General features: G+C 33.4%; 1 protein-coding gene across 3 annotated transcripts in view; it reads left to right on the forward strand.

Moving 5' to 3' along the window:
- Positions 1-23,805, forward strand: part of LOC105319293 (ubiquitin carboxyl-terminal hydrolase 25) — a 196,348-nt gene that overhangs the window by 50,482 nt on the left and 122,061 nt on the right. For all 3 annotated transcript variants that reach the window (XM_066076350.1, XM_034446363.2, XM_034446362.2), the window contains 2 exons: positions 5,324-5,479; positions 20,967-21,055. In XM_066076350.1, coding sequence (XP_065932422.1) covers positions 5,324-5,479; positions 20,967-21,055 — 245 coding nt within the window. The remainder of the gene's footprint in view (positions 1-5,323; positions 5,480-20,966; positions 21,056-23,805) is intronic.

The following is a 23,805-nucleotide window of genomic DNA, read 5'->3' on the forward strand; positions in this document are numbered from 1 at the left end:
ATGGCCCCTGGGTCAGGGGTTCAGGCTCTAGGCTTCGGCCACTTTGGCCATATCGTGAAAATGTATTAAATCATAGAAAATCTTCTTCTCTTCTCCCATATATATTTGAATAAAACTGTGTGCATGGTTATGATGTCAACTGACTCCTCTACCTAAATTGTGAAATTCATGAACCCTGGGACAGGGCTTAAGTAGGCCCTAGGGCGGGGCCACTTTGGCCAAATAGTGAAAATGTATTAAATCTTAGAAAAAATTTTTCTTTACTTCCACAAAAAACTGAATGCATGGTTATTATGTCCACAAACTCCTCTACCTAAATTATGAAATTTATGGCCCCTGGGTCAGGGGTTCAGGTCGTAGGGGTGGGGGGGGGGGGCAATATGGCCATATAGTGTTAATACATAGAATGTTTAAAAATCTTCTTCCCTACAGACACAGAGCACAGAATAAAATCTAACTGCATTTTTAGAAAACAAATTATCTTGTCATCTTTAATAATATTTCATGTCACCTGCATGTAGGGGAAGGGTTATAGCTGGGGGGGGGGGGGGGGGGGGTATGCATTTGTCTCATTATTTTATTCTGCTCAGGAATTTCAATGAAAGAAATAAGTTAATTCATATGTTTAGAAAAGAAAAATAATGAAGCTGTCCATCAAAGTTATCAATAAGATATTGTAAAAGCATTTGAAAAGAGTTCAGGGAAGAGGATTATAACAGTTAATGGATTCATCATCCCTTGCTTCTTCGAAATGGAGTTAAATTCATTGGCTTGTTCATATTTAGTAATTAATCATAAAATATAATGTAATTAAGAAGTTGTATGACCAAAATAGTTGTGCAAGTATTTTTATAAATTGAAACAAAAGCAGTTTTTAAATACCGTATTTTTCGGGGCATAGGCCGGTATTTTTTTTCTCCGATGAGCGAGCCCCGGCCTATCCCCCGGGATCGGCTATTCTTAGACTCAAAGTTAAAAAAATTTAACAGTAAAATATAAAATCCACTATTTTTATCCGTTGTACTGTTGTAGCAGTTTATCATGAGGGTTGGGTTTTTTTCATCCGTTTGAACTATTGTTCGATAGTTGTCCCGTTGATAATTTTTGTAATGACATCGTGAGTAATAAAATGCACAGTACTGTACGAGGTATTTCTTTACAATCCCAATCAAAAGAATTTTTTTCCCACGTTTGTGTATGAACCCTGGAAACTATTATTGCATAGTAAAAAAGAAAACGAAACCGGGTAGAATGTAATATGACGGAATTTTTGTGAATTCTTCATGTCTGCGTTCGTGGGAATCACTGGTCTTGGGTGGAGAATAAATCAAATGCTTTGTGTTTTTACAATTAATTTTCTGTTGGATGAAATAACGGTATTCTGGTGTCGTGTGTATATACAAAGGTGTGAAACCCGTGACTAAAACACAGCCTGGGGGCACGTAGCCTAGTGTACACCTTTACACTTCATTGCATTAACTGTGTTTTTAACATTACAACTTCTCTGCATAAGGGCAGTCACTATTTAATTAATCAATGGAAAGAACACAAATTAAATATTTTATGTTTGGTATTTCATTTTCTCATTAATAGCGATTACGGGGGATAACTCTATTTGAATATGAAACCACATGTTGAGCTAATGGACGCCATACCCCTTATTTACAAGTAGCTTTCAAAGTATAACTTGATTAAATGAGATTTAGCAATAAGGTATTTATTAAAATATAAATGGTTTGGTAGAATATTATACTTAGTTCTACCAGACAAAACCACGGAGGTTGGTGTTGTAATTAAATTTACAATATGTAAAATTACGATACATTTAACGATACACCGACGAAAACGGAAGAGACCAAACAGCCACAAAACACAGATTGATTTTTAAAAATTGCTTAAAATATATATGTTAAGCAAATTTAATAACTTTAATTACTCTTTTGACTTTCTACATCAATATTCTGAAAGTATATACTTAATACGATGACTTCCTTAATAAGCGGTCATACTTTCACTATAGTAATCATCGATTGAAAATCGGCTTATCCCCCAATTCGGCTAGTCTAAGGATTTTTCTTGAATTTTTGTCTAAAAATTAGCAATTCGGCCTATGCCCCACATCGACATATGCCCCGAAAAATACGGTATTTTAAAATAAACAAGTAGACTTAGTTAATAGTAAAGTAATGAGTAGTATACTAGCAACCTTGTTTTAGTTTATCATTATAAAACCTATTTTGATAATCTTCATTACAATATTATAATCTTCTACTCCATAATGAAACTCAATTAAATGCATTTATGAGTCTCCTCGACAATTTTGTGTATGGGCTATGGTACTCAGATGACCGTTAAGGCCTATTGGCCTCTTGTTTGGAAATACCCTAATGTTCGTGTGTATAACACCCACTTTTTTTCAGCCAAAATTTGATCAAAAGTAGAGGTGCGTGTTGTACATAGGACTAAAATTTTACCCCATTTTTTCAAGCCGTGATTCTTGATAGCATGGGAGTAGTGACTGCCGATATAGCATGTTATGTAAGTTGTATGTGTGTATACTAAATTTGTTGCATCAGAAATACCTTATTCTTAGTTTTATTTCCATGTATTGAAATATATATCCTCTCTCAACACTATTTCTTGCATCAAACAAGTTTAGATACTGTGGAATCATTAGATTTCGTGGTGGCTCAATTTTCGTGGAATTTGTGGGTACAAAAATAAAAATACAAAACACAAAATAACATCCTCCACGAATTGATAAATTTGGGTCATAAAGTCATATTTCCTTTTAGAATACACGAAATTACGTCCCTCACAAACCTGTAAAATTTAAGCCATCCACAAAAATTGGCCCCCACGAAATTTAATGATTCCACAGTATCGCCTGTGTTTTCGCCAATACATAAGCAGCCACCTGTTGACTCGGCGCGTGGACAGTGTTTAACAATTTCCGGTGTCAGAAGCATGCACCTGTCTTGTGTCAGACTTCACAGGGTGTTTTCAAGTGCATGAATATTAGCAATTATTCTGATTTTATTAAACTTGATTATTTTGTGTCCTGTTATCCAGTTAAACGTTATTGCTTTACATAGACACTCGATCATTTGTACGACTTGATAATGACGATATACGACAAACATATTTTTCTTCACAATGTTTATTTAACAACAATTAAAGAGTTTGACTGAAACTAATCAATTAAATCATTTCTGATGTTGTTAGCTCACCTGAGCTGAAAGCTCAAGTGAGCTATTCTGATCACATTTTGTCTGTCGTCGGTCTGTCCATCTGTCCATCCGTCTGTCTGTAAACTTTTCACATTTTCAACATCTTCTCAAGAACCACTGGGCCAATTTCAGCCAAACTTGGCACAAAGCATTCTTAGCCTAAGGGGATTCAAAGTTATGAAAATTAAGGACCATGCCCTTTTGCAAAGGGAGATAATTAGGAATTTATGAGAATTTTTGAGAAATTTTCAAAAATCTTCTTCTCATGAACCATAAGACCAGGAAAGCTGAAACTTGGGGCCACGATGGGGGGTTGAAGGTAGTGTAGATTCAAAATTGTGAAAATCATGACCCCTGGGGGTAGGGTGGGGCCACATTGGGGGTCAAAGTTTAACATAGGAATATATAGAGTAAAGATTCTTTTTAAAAAATCTTCTTCTCAGAAACTAATCAGCCAGCAAAGCTGAAACTTGTATGGAAGCATCCTCAGGTAGTGTTGATTCAAAGTTGTGAAAATCATAACCCCGGGGGTAGGATGGGGCCACAATGGGGGGTTGAAGTTTAACATAGGAACTATAGAGTAAATCTTTAAAACTCTTCTTCTCAGAAACTAATCAGCCAGGAAAGCTGCAATTTGTGTGGAAGCATCCTCAGGTAGTGTAGATTCAATGTTGTGAAAATCATAACCCCCTGGGTTAGGATGGGGCCACAATGGGGGGGTTGAAGTTTAACATAGGAATGTATAGAGTAAATCTTTAAAAATCTTCTTCTCAGAAACTAATCAGCCAGGAAAGCTGAAACTTGTGTGGAAGCATCCTAAGGTAGTGTAGATTCAATGTTGTGAAAATCATAACCCCCGGGGCAGGGTTGGAAATTCACCAAAAATAGCAGCCAGCCACAGGGCTGGCTACTTTAAAGAGTTACCAGCCCTGCCCAAAATCTGCCAGTTCTGATAAAAATGTTCATTATTATGAATGAACTATACATAAATCTTAACATTTACATATGCAACACAGGCCCCTCGAAATCTTAAACTTTTACAAGTATTTGAAACCATATCTAAACATAACCCAAATAATGCCTATTATTATGTTTAACATGCTTAAAAAATTAAACTATTCATCTACATGTAAATATAATTATAAACCCTCTTTTAGAAGCCAGCTAACAATGTCATAATAATGAACTTTGTAAACAATTTCAAAGATTGACAATAATATGATATCAAATATTGAAAGGGAATAAATTAAAACAACTGTAAATAAATGTGATAAAAATTTATTTATTCGGTCAGATGCACTCCTTTATACTGCTAATTGTGTTTTGGTCTCACAACACTATTTTTCTGTAGGTTCAAAATATGGTCAAAGCAAAATAATTCCAGATTTCTCGTTTGTTTTGAGGGGTTTTCTGCCAGTGACAGAGCTCTATTTTCAATGAGATAAAAACGGTTAAAACGCATGATTTTTCCGCTTTTGTAAAAATACGAGGTAACTTGATTTTCTTACGCCAATTACTTGCACAGGGGATGAAAATGTTTGTACTTGATTTTCAATCACATGAGTAACTTCGATGTGTCCGAGTAATTTCTTGTGTCTTTGTGTTTATTTGCTACTAAATCGTTTATGGATTATTGTTTTAAAAGTTGTAAAGGGAGATTTTGCCAGAAGATTGTTTAAAATCAACTACCTACATCTAAATATGCGTAATTTTGGTAAGAATATATTGTAAAAAATAATAGTGGTGTACAACCTATCCACCCTCGACATTGTTTACAATAGAGCTTCCCATGTGTTTCATAACTTATCAGCCATTCAAATTCTACTTTCCATCCCAGAACTGTACATCAGATATAATCAGAGTTATGGTTTTGTTGCTTGCAGTTGGGCTTGATGTTATATATTTTTTGTAAGGTCAGATCTGGGAATGTCTGAGAATTTTTTTGATTTTCACAAAATTTTGACAAAGATATGAGAACTGTTAAGGTGAGCAATATGGCCCATGAGCCTTATGTTTTTTAATTTAATTTTGTTTTTTTTTTGTGGGGGGGGGGGGTGAGATTCAGAAAAATAAGATTCATTTTGTTTTTACAGGTGACAAGAAACATCCGCTTTATGCAGGAGCTTCGATATCTATTTGCTCTGATGATTGGCTCTCAGAAGAAATATGTAGACCCATCAAAGGCAGTAGAGATATTGAAAGAGGCTTTCTCCTCATCTGCATCCTCTGGTGTTGGTGACAGTCAGCAGGTATTGAAGTTGTTGGTCACAATAATCTCTTTCATTTGTAAACAGCATAGAGTCAAGTGTACATTTGTTTTATAGGTAGTAAGCATGAATTTTAGAAATTGTTTATTTTTATTCCAACTGTAGATTAATTAGCTCATCCAAATTGAAGATTCATGTAGGCCTTTATGATCACCTATATTTGACAATATTTTACTTTATTATTGGTATCATTGGTTATTTTTAGTGCTTTTTAACTCACCTGAGTTGAAAACTCAATTAAGTGATCTTTTCTGAACACATTTTGTCTAGGGATGGGACAATTCACTGATACACCGGTGCATTACGGTATTTATTTTGACGATATTTGGAAAGATACATTTACCATTAAAGCAACGATACCTAAGCAAATTTTTTTTTATTTTCCGAAAATAACCGAGCTTCATATATCGGCTATTTTTAGTCTGCGTGCCTAATATGAAAGTACAAAGATGGTGGAATACCTCGTAAAGTTGTCAAAACTGTTAGGAAGCTAAATCTGGAGTGTGGACAACTTTTGGATTACTTGTTTATGAAAAAGTAGTGTATATGAGACTAAAGTAATTTGTAAATTGTGCAACGCTCATTTTAAATATATCAAAATAACTTTGGACATGCGGTAATACATCGACAGATTGAATAAATTTTTAACCCTTATTCAAGTTTTCATTTAGTTGCAATGTATCGTGATATGTATCGTATCGCATCTCATGTATCGTGATATGTACCGAGTCGGCTAAGTACAGAATCGTCCCAGCCCTAATTTTGTCTGTTGTCAGTTTCTCCGTCTGTCTGTCAGTCCGCATCTAACTGTCCATAAACTTTTCATGTTTTCAACATCTTCTCGAGAGTCACAGGGCCAATTTCAACCAACATTGGCTTAAAGCATTCTTAGGCTAAAGGGGATATCAAAGTTTTGAAAATTTGAGACCACACTCTTTTTCAAGGGGAGATATATTAGGAAGTATTGAAAAAAATTGAGAAATTTCAAAAATTTTCTTCTCAGGAAACATTTTCTAAAATCTTCTTCTCTACTTCGATCCACACATGTGAGGAAAAAAGTGAATGCATGGTTATGATGTCCATGAAGCCTTCTACCAAAATTGTGAAATTCATGGCCTCTGGTTCAGGGGTTCAGGCCTCAGTGTGGGGCCAATATGGCCATATATATTAGTAAAATGTATTAAATTTTAGAAAATCTTCTTCTCTACTCCCATTTATATTTTTTAAAAACTAAATGCATGATTATGATGTCCATGAGGCCCTCTACCAAAATTATGAAATTCACGACCCCTGGGTCAGGGGTTCAGGCTCTAGGGTGGGGCCAATATGGCCATATTGTTAAACTTATTGAATCTTAAAATATCTTTTTCTCTACTCCCATTTATATTTGTTAAAAACTAAATGCATGATTATGATGTCAGTGAGGCCCTCTACCAAAATTGTGAAATTCATGACCTCTGGGTCAAGGGGTTCAGACTCTAGGGTGGGGCCAATATGGCCATATAGTAAAAATGTATTAAATCTTAGAAAATCTTCTTCTCTACTCCCATTTATATTTGTTAAAAACTAAATGCACGATTATGATGCCCATGAAGCCCTCTACCAAAATTGTGAAATTCATGACCCCTGGGTCAGGGGTTCATGCTCTAGGGTGGGGCCAATATGGGCATATATTAAAAATGTATTAAAATTTTGGAAAATCTTCATCTTTAATCCCATATATATTTGTTAAAAACTAAATGCATGATTATGATGTCCATGAAGCCCTCTACTAAAATTGCGAAATTCATGACCCCTGGGTCATGGGTTCAGGCTCTAGGGCTGGGCCAATATGGCCATATAGTAAAAATGTATTAGATCTTAGAAGATGTTCTTCTCTACTTCCATATATATTTGTTAAGTTATAATGTCCTTGAAGCCCTCTACCAAAATTGTAAAATTCTTGACCCCTTTGTTAGGGGTTCAGGCTCTAGGGTGGGGCCAATATGGCCATATTGTAAAAATGTTTTAAATCTTAAAAAATGTTCTTCTCTACTCCCACACGTGGGCAAAAAACTGAATATATGGTTATGATGTCCACTAACTCCTCTACCTAAATTGTGAAATTCATGGCCTCTGGGTCAGGGGGGGGGGGGGGCAATATAGTGTTAATGCATATAATGTTTAAATATTTTCTTCTCTATTCTCACACATCTGTAATAAAAACTGACTTATAATTATGTTTACCAGGAAGTCCTCTACTGAAATTTTAATTTTCTTTTCCCCTGGAGTATGGGTTTTGACTCTAGGGCAGGGCCAAAATGGATATATAGGTGTTAATGCATATAATGTAAAAAAAATTATCTTCTTTACTCCCACACACCTGAAAGGAAAACTGAATTCATGATTTTGTAGACCAGATCTTTAAGTTTTTTGCAAAAATTATAGGTTTCATAGTTCTTTTTGAAAGATTTCAGGCAGGGAGGTGGTCGTCATTACAAATTTATAATTTTTCTACTCCAGAATGAAACCTAATTAATTAAATGCATATATGAGACTACTCAACAAGTTTGTGGATGGGTTATATGCTACTCAGGTGACCGTTAAGGCCAATTGGCCTCTTGTTTTTTATTTTAAAATTAAACACATATATTGTATCAATAGATGGTTTGTAATATAATTGTTGCATTGTGTGTGCAATGCTTATTTTCTAAAACCTGTAGGCTTGCATAAACATGAGTTTGAAGTTGGTTTCATCTATGATGTTTGTTTTTATGTTTTCGATACTTAAACTTGTGTTTATAGCTCACCTGAGCTGAAAGCTAAAGTGAGCTATTCTGATCACATTTTGTCCATCGTCCGTCTGTCTGTAAACTTTTTACATTTTGAACTTGTTCTCTAAAACCCCTTGGCCAATTTCAACCAAATTTGGCACAAAGCATCCTTGTGGGAAGGTGAATATAAATTGCAGAAATGAAAGACCGATCTTTATTCAAAGCGGAGAAAATCTCGCAACTGTAGAAAGGGGGGGGGTGCATTTTTAAAAATCTTCTTTTCAAGATCTACTGAATCAAATTCAATGTAATTTAGCATAAATAATCCTGATGGTAAAGAAAATATAAATTGCAAAAATTATGGGCTAATTTTGTTTCAAATCTAAGTTATTACGAAAATAATAATAAAGGAAAGGCATGTTTCAATCAGTTTATAGCTTCGGGTTCGTTATTACATAGGAGTCTTGGTAAAATTGGGTCGGCAAACAAGGGCCAGCCAGGACAAAATAAAAGCGGGGGCAGATCAAGATTTTTCAATTTACGTCAATAATAATCAAAAGATTAATTAGTGATTGAAATTTTCAGGATATGTTACAGACCAGTATATTTGTATTCGCTGTAAAAATTGATAGACAACAATGCGTATTTTGGAATTAATTGATGATTGTTGATTTCCAAGTTGGTAAAATGGTTAGGTTAAATATTTTAATGCGTTGACAGTTTTCACATATAACGGTGTTAGCTTTTTTTTATTTTGATTTTGTTTTCATTAATTATGCTTTGTAACCTAGGAACTATCGCCTGTATTTTGTAATTTTTACGTATCAAATCAAACAGAGACTTCAGTAAATCAGTCAGTTGACTGTTTACCTGCGCAAATTAAGCAAAATCTGATTAGGCAAAATTTGATGTATCAAATTAACAAAGTACTAAAATACAATTCATTCTATCTGTAATTCGGTATGATCTTTTGCGTAATGGTTGATTAATGCTATGTGTTTTGTTGAGATGCTCAGTATTTTCTCGAGTTTATTCAGTTTGAATAGAGTTTAGGATCGCTGACAGAAATATGTAGGTATATATATATGATTCATTTTGAAAAATAAATTGTGCTCTTTATTTGTTGTAGTGCATGTTTCATATGTTAAATTGAGCCTTAGTAAAATAGAGTGATATGCCTGTCAATACATTGATATTTTAGCTCAAATTATTAATATTGCTGTTATATTTGGAATCAAAGTACTAAAAGTAGTGAAAAGTGGTTAGCACGCATGAATTCATGTTTTAATTATAATGGGGAAGACAAATTAAATTTTTGAATGCTTCTAATTTGAGAAATTGTGCGCATTGAGGTACAAGTTTCCTCATCACATCTATAGGCATTTTTAAAAAAATAAAATACAATAACTATTATGATATACATTTTTTTAAAAATACAATAACTAGTAAGTAGTTGAGCAAGAAAATGTACCTCTATGCTTTCATATATTTTGATCACTGTGTACCCCTACCAAATGTTTAATTTTATATCTTGCATAGGATTTTCTTATTTTTCATAAAAAAAAAAAAAGTATTCCATAAAGGTACAATGTCAAAGAGGACATGTATGCAGAAAAAGTGTAAAATTCGAATACTTTACAATATTTATTTTTTGTTATTCCACCGAATGGCCATATGGCACAATATCTTTTGAACGCCCATTTAAAGTCATTGTTGCTCAGTTGAGCGATGTGGCCCCATGGGCCTCTTGTTTAAGGAAGGATTTGTAAATATTCGCTTCATAAGTTGTTCTTATTCACAAGATTGTTTACTAAACAGCAGACCTCAGATAAATGAAATGGCTGATCTTAGTATTCCTGGAGATCGCCAAATATATCGACCTGAAAAAGGGTAGAAATTGGTTCCTATGTATTATAGTCCCCCTGCGAGATAATCATGAACAATTCATGGTTTTCCCTTGAATAATTCATGAATTATATTCATGAAATGTTCATGAACAATTCATGAGGATCCCATGAACTTATTAATGGACATTTTAAAGTCATGAATTTTTGTTCAATAGAAAATTTTGATGAATATTCATGAACATACTTTTTCATGAATAATTCATGAAGAGTTATATTCATGAAGCTTCATCATTTGATGAATATCCAATAATAAGTTCATAGGATCTTCACAAACTGTTCATGAATAAGTTTAATGAATCTTCATGAACTGTTCATGAATAAGATTATGAATTTTATTCATGAATAATTCATAAAAAAAAAATTCATGAACTATTCATGAAAATTCTTACCTACTACATTTTGTATATAAAAAGGTAAAATCTCATATAAAAATGACTATAAAATACTTTATTATAATTGAAGAATAATGAGACAATATCTGAAGTATCACATAATTCTCATGTACTATCAATTTAAATAATCAGCAAGTTTAATAAAGTTTTCAAAACAACAGGTAACGATATCAATACTATCAATATGTCCTTTATGAAATCTTGCTTTGTTGCAGTTTTCTTGCCTTTGCTCATCTTGATTTCAGTTGTATGCCATTTATTGCAAGGTGCATTTACTGCATGGTAGGTAAAATGCTCCATCCTTTAAATGATTATATTCTGCAAATCAAGAGTAACTTGAGTGTTATTTTGTCTTGGTGACAATACTTATTGGTGGCAATTCTTCCCAGGCTTCACATATAGCCCCTTTTGTAGCATAAGAGTCATACATCTGTACTGTAAAAAAATGATATGACAAATAGCTGTATAATTATGACATGTCGTTCAAAACATTTGGAACATCAACTAATCATTCAATCATCTCATTTAACTTTTATTTCAAATATTTTTATCAAGTAAGATAATGCTGAAATTGCACTTGAGCTTAAGAGTACAAGTGCTTATCCTAGAAAAGTGATATCGCAGAAAAAAGAAAAAAAAGAGATGAAACTATAACTGTTTTCAAATTTGTAAATAATACTGGCCATTTTATTAGAAATTTTCAATTATTTGCAATAGCATTTACTCATTACTTTCTGAAAGTTATGTTCCATGATCACTATATTTAGGGCTGTTCAATATTCTGGTTTCTCTGCATAATTCTAGAGTATTCTAGAGTAAAAAAAAGTTTCTATAAATTAACTCAAATGACATCAGCATTATGTATAACTTTATCTTGTAACTGCAACGATTTAGGTATATCAAAGGTGTAATTTATTATCAATTATGTAGTTAAACTTATATTTAAGTTAGTCAGACAAGAATTTCAAATTAAAAACCGCCATTTTGGAATGTTTGGAAAAAAAAGAACAAAACTTAATCTTACGTTTTCACTCCTTTACATAAAAGTTTATTTTGATATATTACATCCTATATTACCTTTAATATCAATACTTTGAACAACATCTGCTGCATTATGTTCTTGCATGTTCCATACTTAATTATGCCATCGCTTTATATGTGGAAGATCCGTCTGCTTTCATTCAAAATGCGTAATCACTGGGCGGAAGTGACGTTATAGAATCAAAACAACTGGCTGACTGTATATTCTGAGACTCTTTCATTTGGTTAAAGAGACAGTACAGCTGAAAACACATGTGTGAATAGCTTCAGATTTACCCTTGGTATCATTAGGAAATAAGAAATAACGTTGATTGTAATAGTTGAAATACACAAAAATCCCTTAAACGTAATTATAAGCTTCCGGAAATTTAAGGGTTGTACAAACCTGAATAATCTTATATCGTTTATTTGTACCACATGGGCTTTGTTTGACAGTAATCGACACGTGCTGAAAACTACAAGATCTTTGTCCGACTACAGCATCATGGTATACGAGTTTAAAGGGACTCTCTAAACGGAAAACGTCATCACTTACTTGATAATTTGTAAATGGTTTACCAATTTCGGTTCATTTTAAAATGAACTGACATAAATATTTCAAATAACCCTTCAAGGGGCCTCATTTACACAAATGAATTAAGGTTGTAGCAACTCCTATGATAAACAGGAAAAATACATGCTTACAAAATAATAATTTTGGTTATTTTAAAAACTTTGAACAATTATTACCTGAGAGAAGTAGAAAAAAACATATTTTTATCAACAAACATGTCCAGGAGAATCTTGCGAGCCCTGCATGTGTTTTGTTTACAGTACATACGCATGCATAATATTATAAAAGGCTGAACCAGGTAACACGTTGCGATGTAAATATGTGATAGCTTAAATGTAATTGTTAATTTTAATGAAAGAATTAGATTTATTTCATGGAGAACTTTGTAATTTTCTGAAAGTTTATACATTCATGAGTAGTAGAAAAATACCGAACCCGATCAGAAAATTTGTTCAAGTCGGTTTTTTGATAAGATGCGCTGTACTGTCTCTTTAAATAATTTTTTAACATATGTTAATAATAATCAAAGAACATCTTTAAATGAAACTAAATTTAAGGTGCTTAAGTTTTCATTATTATATATTCAGAGATTGAAGAGACGTAGGATTTGATATTGTTCAATTTTCACAAGTTGTGTCTGTGAAATTTCAACCCCCTCCGATTTTGAACCCTCAAGGTTTTGGAACTTAAAAAATAATTTACACTCAATTAAAAATTCTTTCATACTTTATTTCTATGATTTTGCATTAATGTTTTTTAGTAATATTTTCATTATTGCTTCACATGACAAATTGAAGTTCAGTATGTTTTTGTAATGGAGGCGAATCGACATGACACCTCATAAACGATGCCGGACTCCTCGAAACTCGAGCATAGTTGTCCGAGTTTAAACAGCTAATCATAAATGCATTGTTTGAAATTCTCAAGGGAATAATTGCATAACGGATTTGTAACTTCTCAAAATGATGTGCAACAGTGATGCCTTTTACAAATAAACAGCAGAGGTTCTCAACTCGACGGGGTAGAAATTTCAACCGAATGTGCTCGGAACATTTTCCCCGCCATTCTACCAGGAACAGACGCACTTCGTCTTGTGTGTATATATGCTTCTATGATAGACTAACAACCGAATATACTTCAAACAAGTTAGAAATTAACGTATACTAATCTTTTTCCCAAGAAATACGCAAATTTTAAAATTATTTTACTTTTTCAGTTTAGTTTACAAGATTTTTAACAACATAAAACAGTCATATGTATCATCTACAAAGACTGATTATTCACTGATAAAATTATGTCATTTTTGGGAGTTGATTTTAATCAACTCTCCTATGCAGTTACTCAGGCAAACCGAAAGTGAAACAGTGTTTGGACCTAAGCACAAATCAACACCGCTGACAACATTTAGTTCTAATCGATAAATTTGATGTAATAAGTATTAAGCATTGTTTTTTGAAGGAAACTTATTTATAAATACCTTGTAAATAGTCAGACTTTAAATGGTACAAACAATTAAGATAATTTTTGAAGTCGTACATTTTATATATTCCTACTCCAGAGCTCGTTCAACCAGACGCTCAACTGTCTCCATAAATCTCCGACAAGCAGAGTGTCTCTCTTGCTTGTCGGTGGTTAACGGATACAGCTGAGAGTCTAGTTGAATGAGACTATAGTTATACCCGCACTTTCTAAAGAAAGTTCGGGTATATTGTTGTTACCCTGTTCCGTCCGTCCGTCCGTCCGTCTGTCACGTTTTACTATCTCAAACTGCTCTTACATCTTATAAACCAGCAAACTGAACTCTTGGAGTTTGATTTGGGGTATCATGTTGTTTTGTAAAAAAGTTTCAAAAATTCTCTGTTAGTCCTGGGGGTCAAATAATTGGTAAAAAATGACGTTTTTTCACAAAAAACCTTCTTCCTCGAACTCCTCCTACATTTTCAAAAGTAGACAAATCATCTTTTGGAATATGTTTTAGGGTATCCTATAGATGCGCAATAAGGTTTCGGAATTTTCAATTTTGTCCTGGGGGTCATTTAATGGCTAAAAAATGACGTTTTTTACAAAAAAAACTGGTTTAAAAAAACGTCATTTTTTTAAAGCAGTAGCCAAATGATCTTCTAGAATATGATTGGGGGTGTCATATTGAGGCATGATCAGGTTCCAGAATTTTTTTTTTAATTAAGGGGATCAGTGGGCAACAAAAAATGACGTTTTTTGGCAAAAAAAGTATGGTTCCCAGAACTCCTCGTACAACTTTTGGAGTAGCTACATCATCTCTTGGGATATAATTGGGGCTGTCCTATAGATGTGCAATAAGGTTTTAAAAATTTAAATTTCATCCTGGGAGTCAAATAGTAGCAGAAAATTGACGTTTATCACTAAAAAATCAAACATTGATCCAAGAGCTCCTCTTATGATTTAATGGATAGACAATCATATCTTGGGATATGATAGGGACTGTTCTATAGATGTGCAGTAAGGTTTTCAAAATTTAAATTTCATCCAGGGAGTCAAAATGTAGCAGAAAATTGACGTTTATCACTTAAAAAAAAACATAGATCCTAGAACTCCTTTTATGATTTAATGGATAGACACATCATATCTTGGGATATGAAAGGAACTGTTCCATAGATGTGCATTACGATTTTGAAAAATTAAATTTAACCCTGAGGCCCATTACCTACCGGTACATACCTTTTGATGCCCTTTAAGGATCAAGAATATATATGGTTAAGGGGTGGGGATCTCAACCGTTTTCGAGATATTCGTGCACTTCCTGTTCAAGGGGGGTCATGACAACCCCCGGGGCCCATGACCTACATACCGTTTGATGCCCCTTGACACAAGGTACAAGAATATATATGGTTTAAGGGTGGGGATCCCAACTGTTTTGAAGATATTAAGGGACTTGCTGTTTGAGGGCGTCAGGACCACCCACAGGGCCCATGACCTACATAACATTTGATGTCCCTTGACATCAGAAACATGAATATATATGGTTTAGGGGTCATGATTATAACAGTTTCTGAGATATATGGTAATTTCAAATTCCTGGGGGGTGGGGATGACCCCAGGGGTCAGATCTAATAAACCCTATATATTGCCAGTAACAGCCAATATATGATTATGAAAACCCTATATTATTATCTTTGTCCGTTTTCAAGTTACCATTTACAATAGAGTCTATGATTCTTTCTACAAGGTTCAATGTTAGACCCCACACCCTTTTGACACCCCCCTCCCCCCCCCCCTCCCCCGAAAAGTGGTTGTCTAACCCAAAATGAGAAAAATCAAACCAGGGTGCACAACTAGATTTGCAGGCCTATCATATCCTAGAGTTTTGTACAATCATGTTCAGCCATCTCTGAGAAACAAGTTCAGAGCGGGAAAGAAGAAAAAGAAGATGAAGAATATATACATGTATTAAGAACGGTACAAAAACAATAAGCCTCCAAACTTCATTCAGGAGACTTAATAATTAATAAAGATTAAATAGAGATAGGATCATCAAACATCAATAATTTAAAGATAATTGACAATTTCTGATTCTAAGGGGGTCAGGATGACCCCTTAGGGTCATGACTTACATGCCATAATGATCTGATGCGCCTGCATGACCTAAGGAGGAATAATATCTTTGGATTAAGGTGGGGATCTCAATGGTTTTTATGATATTTGATAATTTCAGGAAGAGCACTTGGGATCATGACCTACATACCATCTTAAATGCCTTGAACAAAGAAACAATAATATAATATGTACATGATATATGATTCAATTTAAGAACCCAGATATAGATCAATCATCTGTTTTGTAATACTTCCTATGTATATATACATGTACATGTATTAGTTTGTGTTTTGTTCTATACTATTCATGTTCATGACTGTAGTATGGCTTAGTCTTATTTTAAATTACATTAAAAAATTGTCAAATATATGACTTGGAACCCCCACTCCCAAACAAACTCAAATATAAACTGTTCTCTCTCTCCCCCCCCCCCCCCCTTCCTTGTCGAATAATCTATTAAAATCAAAATATAATTTGGGTGTCTAAAAACTTTTATAAACTGGTAAAAAATGTTATTCTTAAAAAAAAATTACATTACACCTTGCATAATTGACAAATGATCTATTGAGATACGATCAGAGGTCATATTTCTACCTTGGGATCAATAAGTAGTATTCATTGACAAGTTAAAATTAATTAATAACAATAAATGATTCAAATTATAAATGTTTATACTCCACATTCATCCCCCCCCCAATCTAACCTGCTTATAAAGATTCAGTCTTCTTTATACATTCTTACATGTGTACAGTAGCAAATTTTAAATCATTTCTTGATTGCTTTTTCTCTCGTGATTCACATTAACATTTTGGAAATTGCTTAATTCAATTTTTAAGATTTATAAACAAAATGTTAATATATGCATCACTGCCATGTGTATTCACCTATTTGGGGCAATTGTAAAGTCTCCTAAACAAAGCAGTGACATCATTAGGCTAGGAATTACCCACATGGATCAAACACTACTGTATAACATATGAATAAGATAAAATACATTTATTTATTATTTCTAGTTCTAAAATGTCAGGGTGTCTCCAAGGGGGCATAATCTTACAATACAATTTTACGCGCAATGACACAAAGAGCAAAAATAAATTAAACGGTTTAGGGATGAGGATCTCAGATCTCAGAAGTTAACAAAATATACAGTGTATCATATCATTTCCTATTTCATAAAGGCGGGGGGGGGGTTAAAGACAACACCTGGGGGTCATTAATGTACTTTACACCAGTTGATGCATCATAATGACTTTAGAGGATATTTTGTATTTTCCTGTTTCGTGGGGTCAGAACAGTCCCATAAGGTCATGACCTACATTGTATTTGATGCATTATAATACATTAAGAAAGAAATACTCCTTCCTTTCCTATTATTACTCATATAAAAAATATAAGTGTCTACACTTACTTACATATGAAATACACAAATTTTATAAGAAATTGTTTATACAGGGTCAATATGGGGTCAACTCAACAGTGCATGCAGTCTGACAAATGAAAAAAATAACTTTTGCAACTAAAATGACAGAAACTTTACAAATGCGATAGGATAGGTAACGATGATAAGCTTATTTAAATATTAAAAGATGATGATACAGTATGCTGTCAAAGAAAGATTACATTTAGAAAGTGAAAGTAGAACTTATATACATGTGTATGTATGCTGGCAGGAATCCCATGCTGGCATCTTATTATATTGTGCTACTGCTACTACATGTATTATGCTTACCTAAATTGGTCAACATCATAATGATAATCCAATTAAAACACAATAATAAATTCCTTTAGCTGATCTTAACTACCGTAATCCTTTTCTGCATACGGAAAACACAGACATGTATGTATGGGTGTTGCTAAAACGCGGAACGGAAAACGGAACGGAATGGAAAATATCATCACGTTTATCCCTTAAAAAGGGTATAGACTGGCCAGAAACGATTTACTTTGTATCTTTTATTTATATCTAATGAATGATTATCAACATGTTGCTATCTTATTAATATTCATATGAATGTCTATCAATTATAGCATTGTATTCATTCGGCTTTAGTTGAGTACGAAACGGAAAAATCAAATGTATACGAATTGTGAAACATTAACATGATTAAACGAGCAAATTAGCTATAACTTTTTACTTATTTCTCTTATATGGTATTGTTGGCATATTAGCGTAACGTACGCAGTTAGTGAAAGCGTTTTATGCGTGTTTTGAGTATTTTTATATTATTTTCAAATATGATGTACATGTATATACTTACATCAAAATTGAATTTTCGGTGTTCTAGACGATCTTTTATCATACAGACGATACAGTATCATTGAGATGGAAGAAAAAAACTGTAGGACTGACGACATTAAAAAATTAAAATACAGTAAACATTAAAATACCCGGTAATTTGTGAAACTAGTAATTTGTGAAACTAGTATTTTTAGCAATGCAATTTTGTTTACGTTTGCATTACAAAGCATGCAGTTGTTTATTCCAGCAGCTATATACATATGATCCGAATAGAGAGCTCTAGACGTTGCCTGGTTTGATTTTCCGATTATATATTGGGACTATAGTCTGTCGATCCCAAAATATTCATGCAGCACATTTGGACGATTTATAATGGAAAATGTTGACATCTTTTCTCCATTTGGAAGTCACTCAGAAGACCTTGCACAATTTTTCAACACCATCATCCGGGTCTGTTAAAATGCAAAACCCCGTAGACTTCTTTATTTTTAGCCGTGTATTTATACCAGCTGATAAGCTAGAGAGGACGTTTTAAAGAAAGAATAATGAGAATGTTTAATGCTTCTAAAAGAGAATCGCTTGAACCCTGAGGTATATATAAATATACAGCAAAAAGTGAATCGAGGATATTTTGGGACAGAATATAGTGGTCAATGCATGTACTGTTAATTTTGAGGAAATAAATATTCTTGAATAAATAATCTAATATTGCTAATCTTTCAAAAAAAATTAAAAAGGTACATAAAGTATATCGTTTTAGCATACTTAACAAATCTATGAGGTAAATAACATTAGATAAGATTTTCCGTTTTCCTTCCGTTCCGTTTTCCGTTCCGCGTTTTATCAACACCCATGTATGTATACACGTGAACCCATCTAATCGAAGAGCTGGGTAAAACTAGTACCCGCTAATGAGACATGCAAACCTGTGTTGTGTACGTAACTTCAGACAAAGATCAGTCATTTGTAACATGCATGTATTTTTATGACCTATTCTTCAAATCCACTTGCACTATTTTATTAGGTAAATAACAGCTTTAAGGTGGTACAGGACACCTGCATATTGTGATGTACATGTATACTTCCTATTGAGATAAACAATAAAGTATGTTGACTATTGATTAAATATTTACCCCCCAAATAATGTTACCTAACATTGAAGCGCAATGGGTTAGAGCGTTGACATGTCTGTAAGAGCATTGGGGTCCAAGGTGTATTTTTGGTAATTTACGAATTTTTATGGGGAGGGGGGGTCTGGACCCCTCACTCCCACCCCTTCTCTAAATCTGTGCACACGATGATGTTCATGTAGGCACACAGAAGCAAATCTAAAACCGGCAACCGCCACGGGGAGGGGGCATAATTTAATTTTTAATTTTGTTTGTAATAATTATATAGACCATTATACTTCCTATGACATAAAATGTTAAGATTATTGATTAACTGAAAATTCACTGCAAACAGTTCTACCCCAAATTGCACATAAAGTGCTGCTCATGTCACGATGTGTATTATCATATGGGCAGGGATCTCATCCTTCAGTTATGAAAATTATAATTTTTAAATTTATTACCGGAGTTTGCATGTAGCCTTCATTTTTAATTAAACTGGTATAAAACAGTGTTATTTAGGGGCAAACACATGGTGCGGGTATTACTGTCTAATGACAGCATCTAGTTCAATTTTGCTTGGATCCATACAATTTCTCATAACTATACGTAGTTTGATGGAATAGATCTATGACAATTATACAACATGATTCATATTGGGTTTTCATGAAATTTCTGTGGGAGAATTCATATTATAAAAAATGTGCGTAATTCAAATACATATAGGAAAGCCAGGCAAAATAACATATCATTGATTTTAAAATTAATAATAATCGATAAAATCAACTCCCATCAGTTCTTCAGTACTTTGATTTGGATATAAATTTAACAATGAAGAAATTAAGCGTCTTTAGGATCTAGTGATGTCAATTTGATCATGATGTCTGAGACCTTTGTTTTTGTCAATGAATTTACTTGTTTCTTAGAATTAAATAAATAATGAAACTATAATATATCACATCTCTCTTATTCAAAATTAAAGATGCCACATTTATATAGGTGTTTGAATATTCATGAATGTTCATGAAGACTGTGTTTTAATAATAATTTGAGATGTATAAAAAATTTTAAAACACATAATGTTCTGAATACTAAACTATGTTATATAAAAGTATTTGAAATTATATAGATTTCCTAAATTAGACCTTCATGAAAATTCATGAATGTTCAATACCTAGAACCATTTAATGCCAGGTAATTCCTGTATTCTTGTATATTCATAATTTGTTCATGTCTTTGAGTAACATTTTAAGAAAATAACAATAAAATTCATGAACCACCTTTATGAACCAGTCATGAATACATCATGAAACGTCATGAACGGTTCATTAAAGTTCTTAAAATCATGAATTTCATCTTGCAGAGGACGCACCCTCAACTTTTGAGTAAACTTTTGGTGAAAAAAGTATGTGTTATACGGTAGTTCAGACTGTTTAAGCATTTGATTTATTTAGAGCAGTTCAGATTTTCAGTAAAATTCAGAACAGTCTAGATTTTCCAGCAATGTTCAGAAAAGTTTAGCAAAATTGCTGAAATGTGTTCAAAACTGTTTCAGAGGCACAAAATGGTAGTAAGTAATTTTTTGGATATGATTCAGATACATTCCAAATTTAAGAAAATTTCTTTTTCAGGAGTGGGGGGGGGGTGGGTATGACTATTGCTGCTCAGGTAATTGATTAAGCCCCTGGGCCTCTTGTTTAAAAGATATCTTTTTAATCACTTTATTGCTAAAGTTAAAGAGTTTCTATCAATCATTGGTAAACCAATGGAATAATGAATATTCATGAAAACATTAAAAGTTCAGTGAGTTGGCTCTTGTATTATAGTCAAAGTATATGGAAGGCAGACCATTGATTTTATGATCATCAGTGTTTTTAAGACATGTTTTTTATGTGGTTTTAGGATGTTAGTGAATTCCAACATAAACTACTAGAATGGTTGGAGGATGCTTTCAAGTCTCATCTATGTAGGTCTTCATCTCCTTCACTGTGGTAAGCAAAACATTTGTTAAATTGGAGAGATTTACGTGTTATTTAAAGTATGGACATTATACTGATTCCTGCATGACCACTCGGAAAAGTCAATTGAAAGAAAATGCTCCTGAAGTGTGAATATTATTACCACCTCTCAATCTTTTCTGAATTTATGTAGGAATAATTCCTTGAAAATATCAATCTTGGGCCAAAAAAAATTATGATTTGTTTTCAGGCACCACCGCATCAATGAAATTATCGCCACATCAAAGTTTTGTCTGTCGTCTGTATGTCCGTCCGTCTGTCTGTCCATCTGTAAACTTTTTCACATTTTGAACTTCTTCTCTTAAACCACTGGGCCGATTTCAACCAAATTTGGCACAAAGCATTCCTATGGAAAAGTAAATATAAATTGCAGTAATTAAAGGCCAGTTTTAATTAAAAGCAGAGAAAATCTTGGAACTGTAAAAAAAAAAAGGGGTGTGTTTTTAAAAATCTTCTTCTCAAGAACTACTGCGTCAAATTCAACTTGATTTAGGATAAATCATCCTTAAAGAAAGAAAAACATGAGTTGCAAAAATTAAGGGTCAATCTTTTTCCGAATTTGAGTTATTACGGAATTAATAATAATGGGAAGGGGGTTTCACCATTCAATCATTTTATAACTTCGGGTTCGATATTCCACATCTCGAAAACCTCTTTGGAGCAGCCATGTTGGACATATGATAAATTGTTCAATCTGGTTGTTGTGGAATAGTTTGTGTGTGAAGGGAATCTTTGAAACATGCAAGATACATTGGTGCCAATTTTGTGAAGTAAATTGAGATTAAATATTCCAATGTTTTGACATTTTCACCTTTGATGGTGGTTTTTGCTTGTTTTGATTTTCGTTTCATTTTCATTAATTACGCTTTGTAACTTGGGGAACTATCACCTGTATTTTGTAATTTTTACATATTTATCAAACATAGACATTGGTAAATAAGACAGCTCAGGGCTCGACATTAAAGCTGAACACCGCTCGTAAATAGGCACTGTCCGCCATATTTCTCTTTAATCACTGCTGTCCCTACAACCCTTATATAAGGGACAGACCTCTAAACAGTTCAAAGTACTTCGCTGTAGAGGTCTCACCTGTGTGGACGTACATTTTGCCTCGCCGTGTTACCCGGTCGCGATGAAATTATCAAATTTTACGCACTTTTTGAAGCCAGGAGAATACTAACATCAAATAAATTGGTCAATGCATTATTTACGAACAGAAAATGAACATAAGATAAGAAAAAAATGCATAAAATCTAAAGACCACGAAAGGAATACTACATGTCGGCCACGAGGTTCAGGTGTGCAATCGGGTGTAACAAAATCGAAGGGTTTATATACCAGGTATCTGTGTGACGGTGCCTATTTACGAGCGGTGTTCAGCTTTAACGCTTGTCCGCTTGTCCAGTACCAGTTAAAAAAATATGCGGACAAGTGAATATTGCTGGCCACTTGTCCAACTGGACAAGTGCATTTTTTATGTACTAAAAGAAGTCTCCAAAGAAAAGAAAGTTTTGTGATAAGTTTATCCGTAGTCTCGTTATAAGTTTATCGATTAGTTATTTTGAATTTTGATCCCGACATCAAATTGCAATGCAATTGAGTTACTCTTGATCGGGATTGAAGTTCACTAACTTCAAACAACTTTCAAGGTGTGGATCTTATAGTTCTTACAAAGTACCAAACACATATGTTAAGAAAAAGAAAGGAAGAAAAGGTAGCAAAGATAAAGGATTATGGAAAGAAATGTAACTTATTTTAGGTTTCATTCATCATTGATAGACTATGATGACTTGCCATGTTTAGTTTAAAAAACAGCTGAGAAATCAATATAACAGTTACATGTATTGTTAAACCTGATGCTAAATTTAAAATGTCTTGTAATTTGCCATGACAAAGCTACAGCTGACAAATCATGTTTAATGTTATAGAAAACAAATACATGTACATATAGGAAAGACACTTTAAGTTTCCATTTAAAAAGTCAGGTTATTAATTATAGCTAGAGTAATCAATAAATGATTTTATTTTAGTAATAGAGTACTGTAGTTTTCAAGTTGACAATATTTGATCTTTAATATTGAAAATTTTTCGGACAAGTGAAGTTGAAGTTCGGACAAGTAAATGTTTTGGTCACTTGTCCGAATAGACAAGTAGGAAAAAAAGTTAATGTAGAGCCCTGCAGCTGACTGTTTACTTGTACAAAATAAGATGCATTAATGGGTACCATACATAAACAACATACTAAAATACAATTCTATTGGTAAATTGGTATGATCTTCGCGTAATGGTTGATTAATGCATGCAATGTGTTTTGTTAGTTGCTCAGTATTTTCTTGAGACTATTCAGTCTAAACAGAGATTAATTTTGCTGATGGAAATATGTACATGTAGCAAAGACATAAATAATTGTTATACATGTCTCTGCATGTAGGTACATATGTGACTCATTTAAAAAAAAAATTGTGTTCTTTGTTTCAGTGCATTTTACTCTGTTTTAATTGTTTATGCCCTCCTTCGAAGAAGGGAGGGCATATTGCTTTGCTGCTGTCTGTCTGTTTGTCTGTCTGTCTGTCTGTCTGTCGGTCCACCAACAGTTTCCATTCATTTTCTTCGCAGACTATGAACATATTGAAATGAAATTTGGTATACAGGTTTATCATGATAATATCTAGGTCAAGTTTGATATTGGGTACGATCGAGCAATTTTCGACAGAGTTATGGCC

Source organism: Magallana gigas, chromosome 2, assembly GCF_963853765.1.
Source record: "Magallana gigas chromosome 2, xbMagGiga1.1, whole genome shotgun sequence".
Classification (NCBI taxonomy): Eukaryota; Metazoa; Mollusca; class Bivalvia; order Ostreida; family Ostreidae; genus Magallana; species Magallana gigas.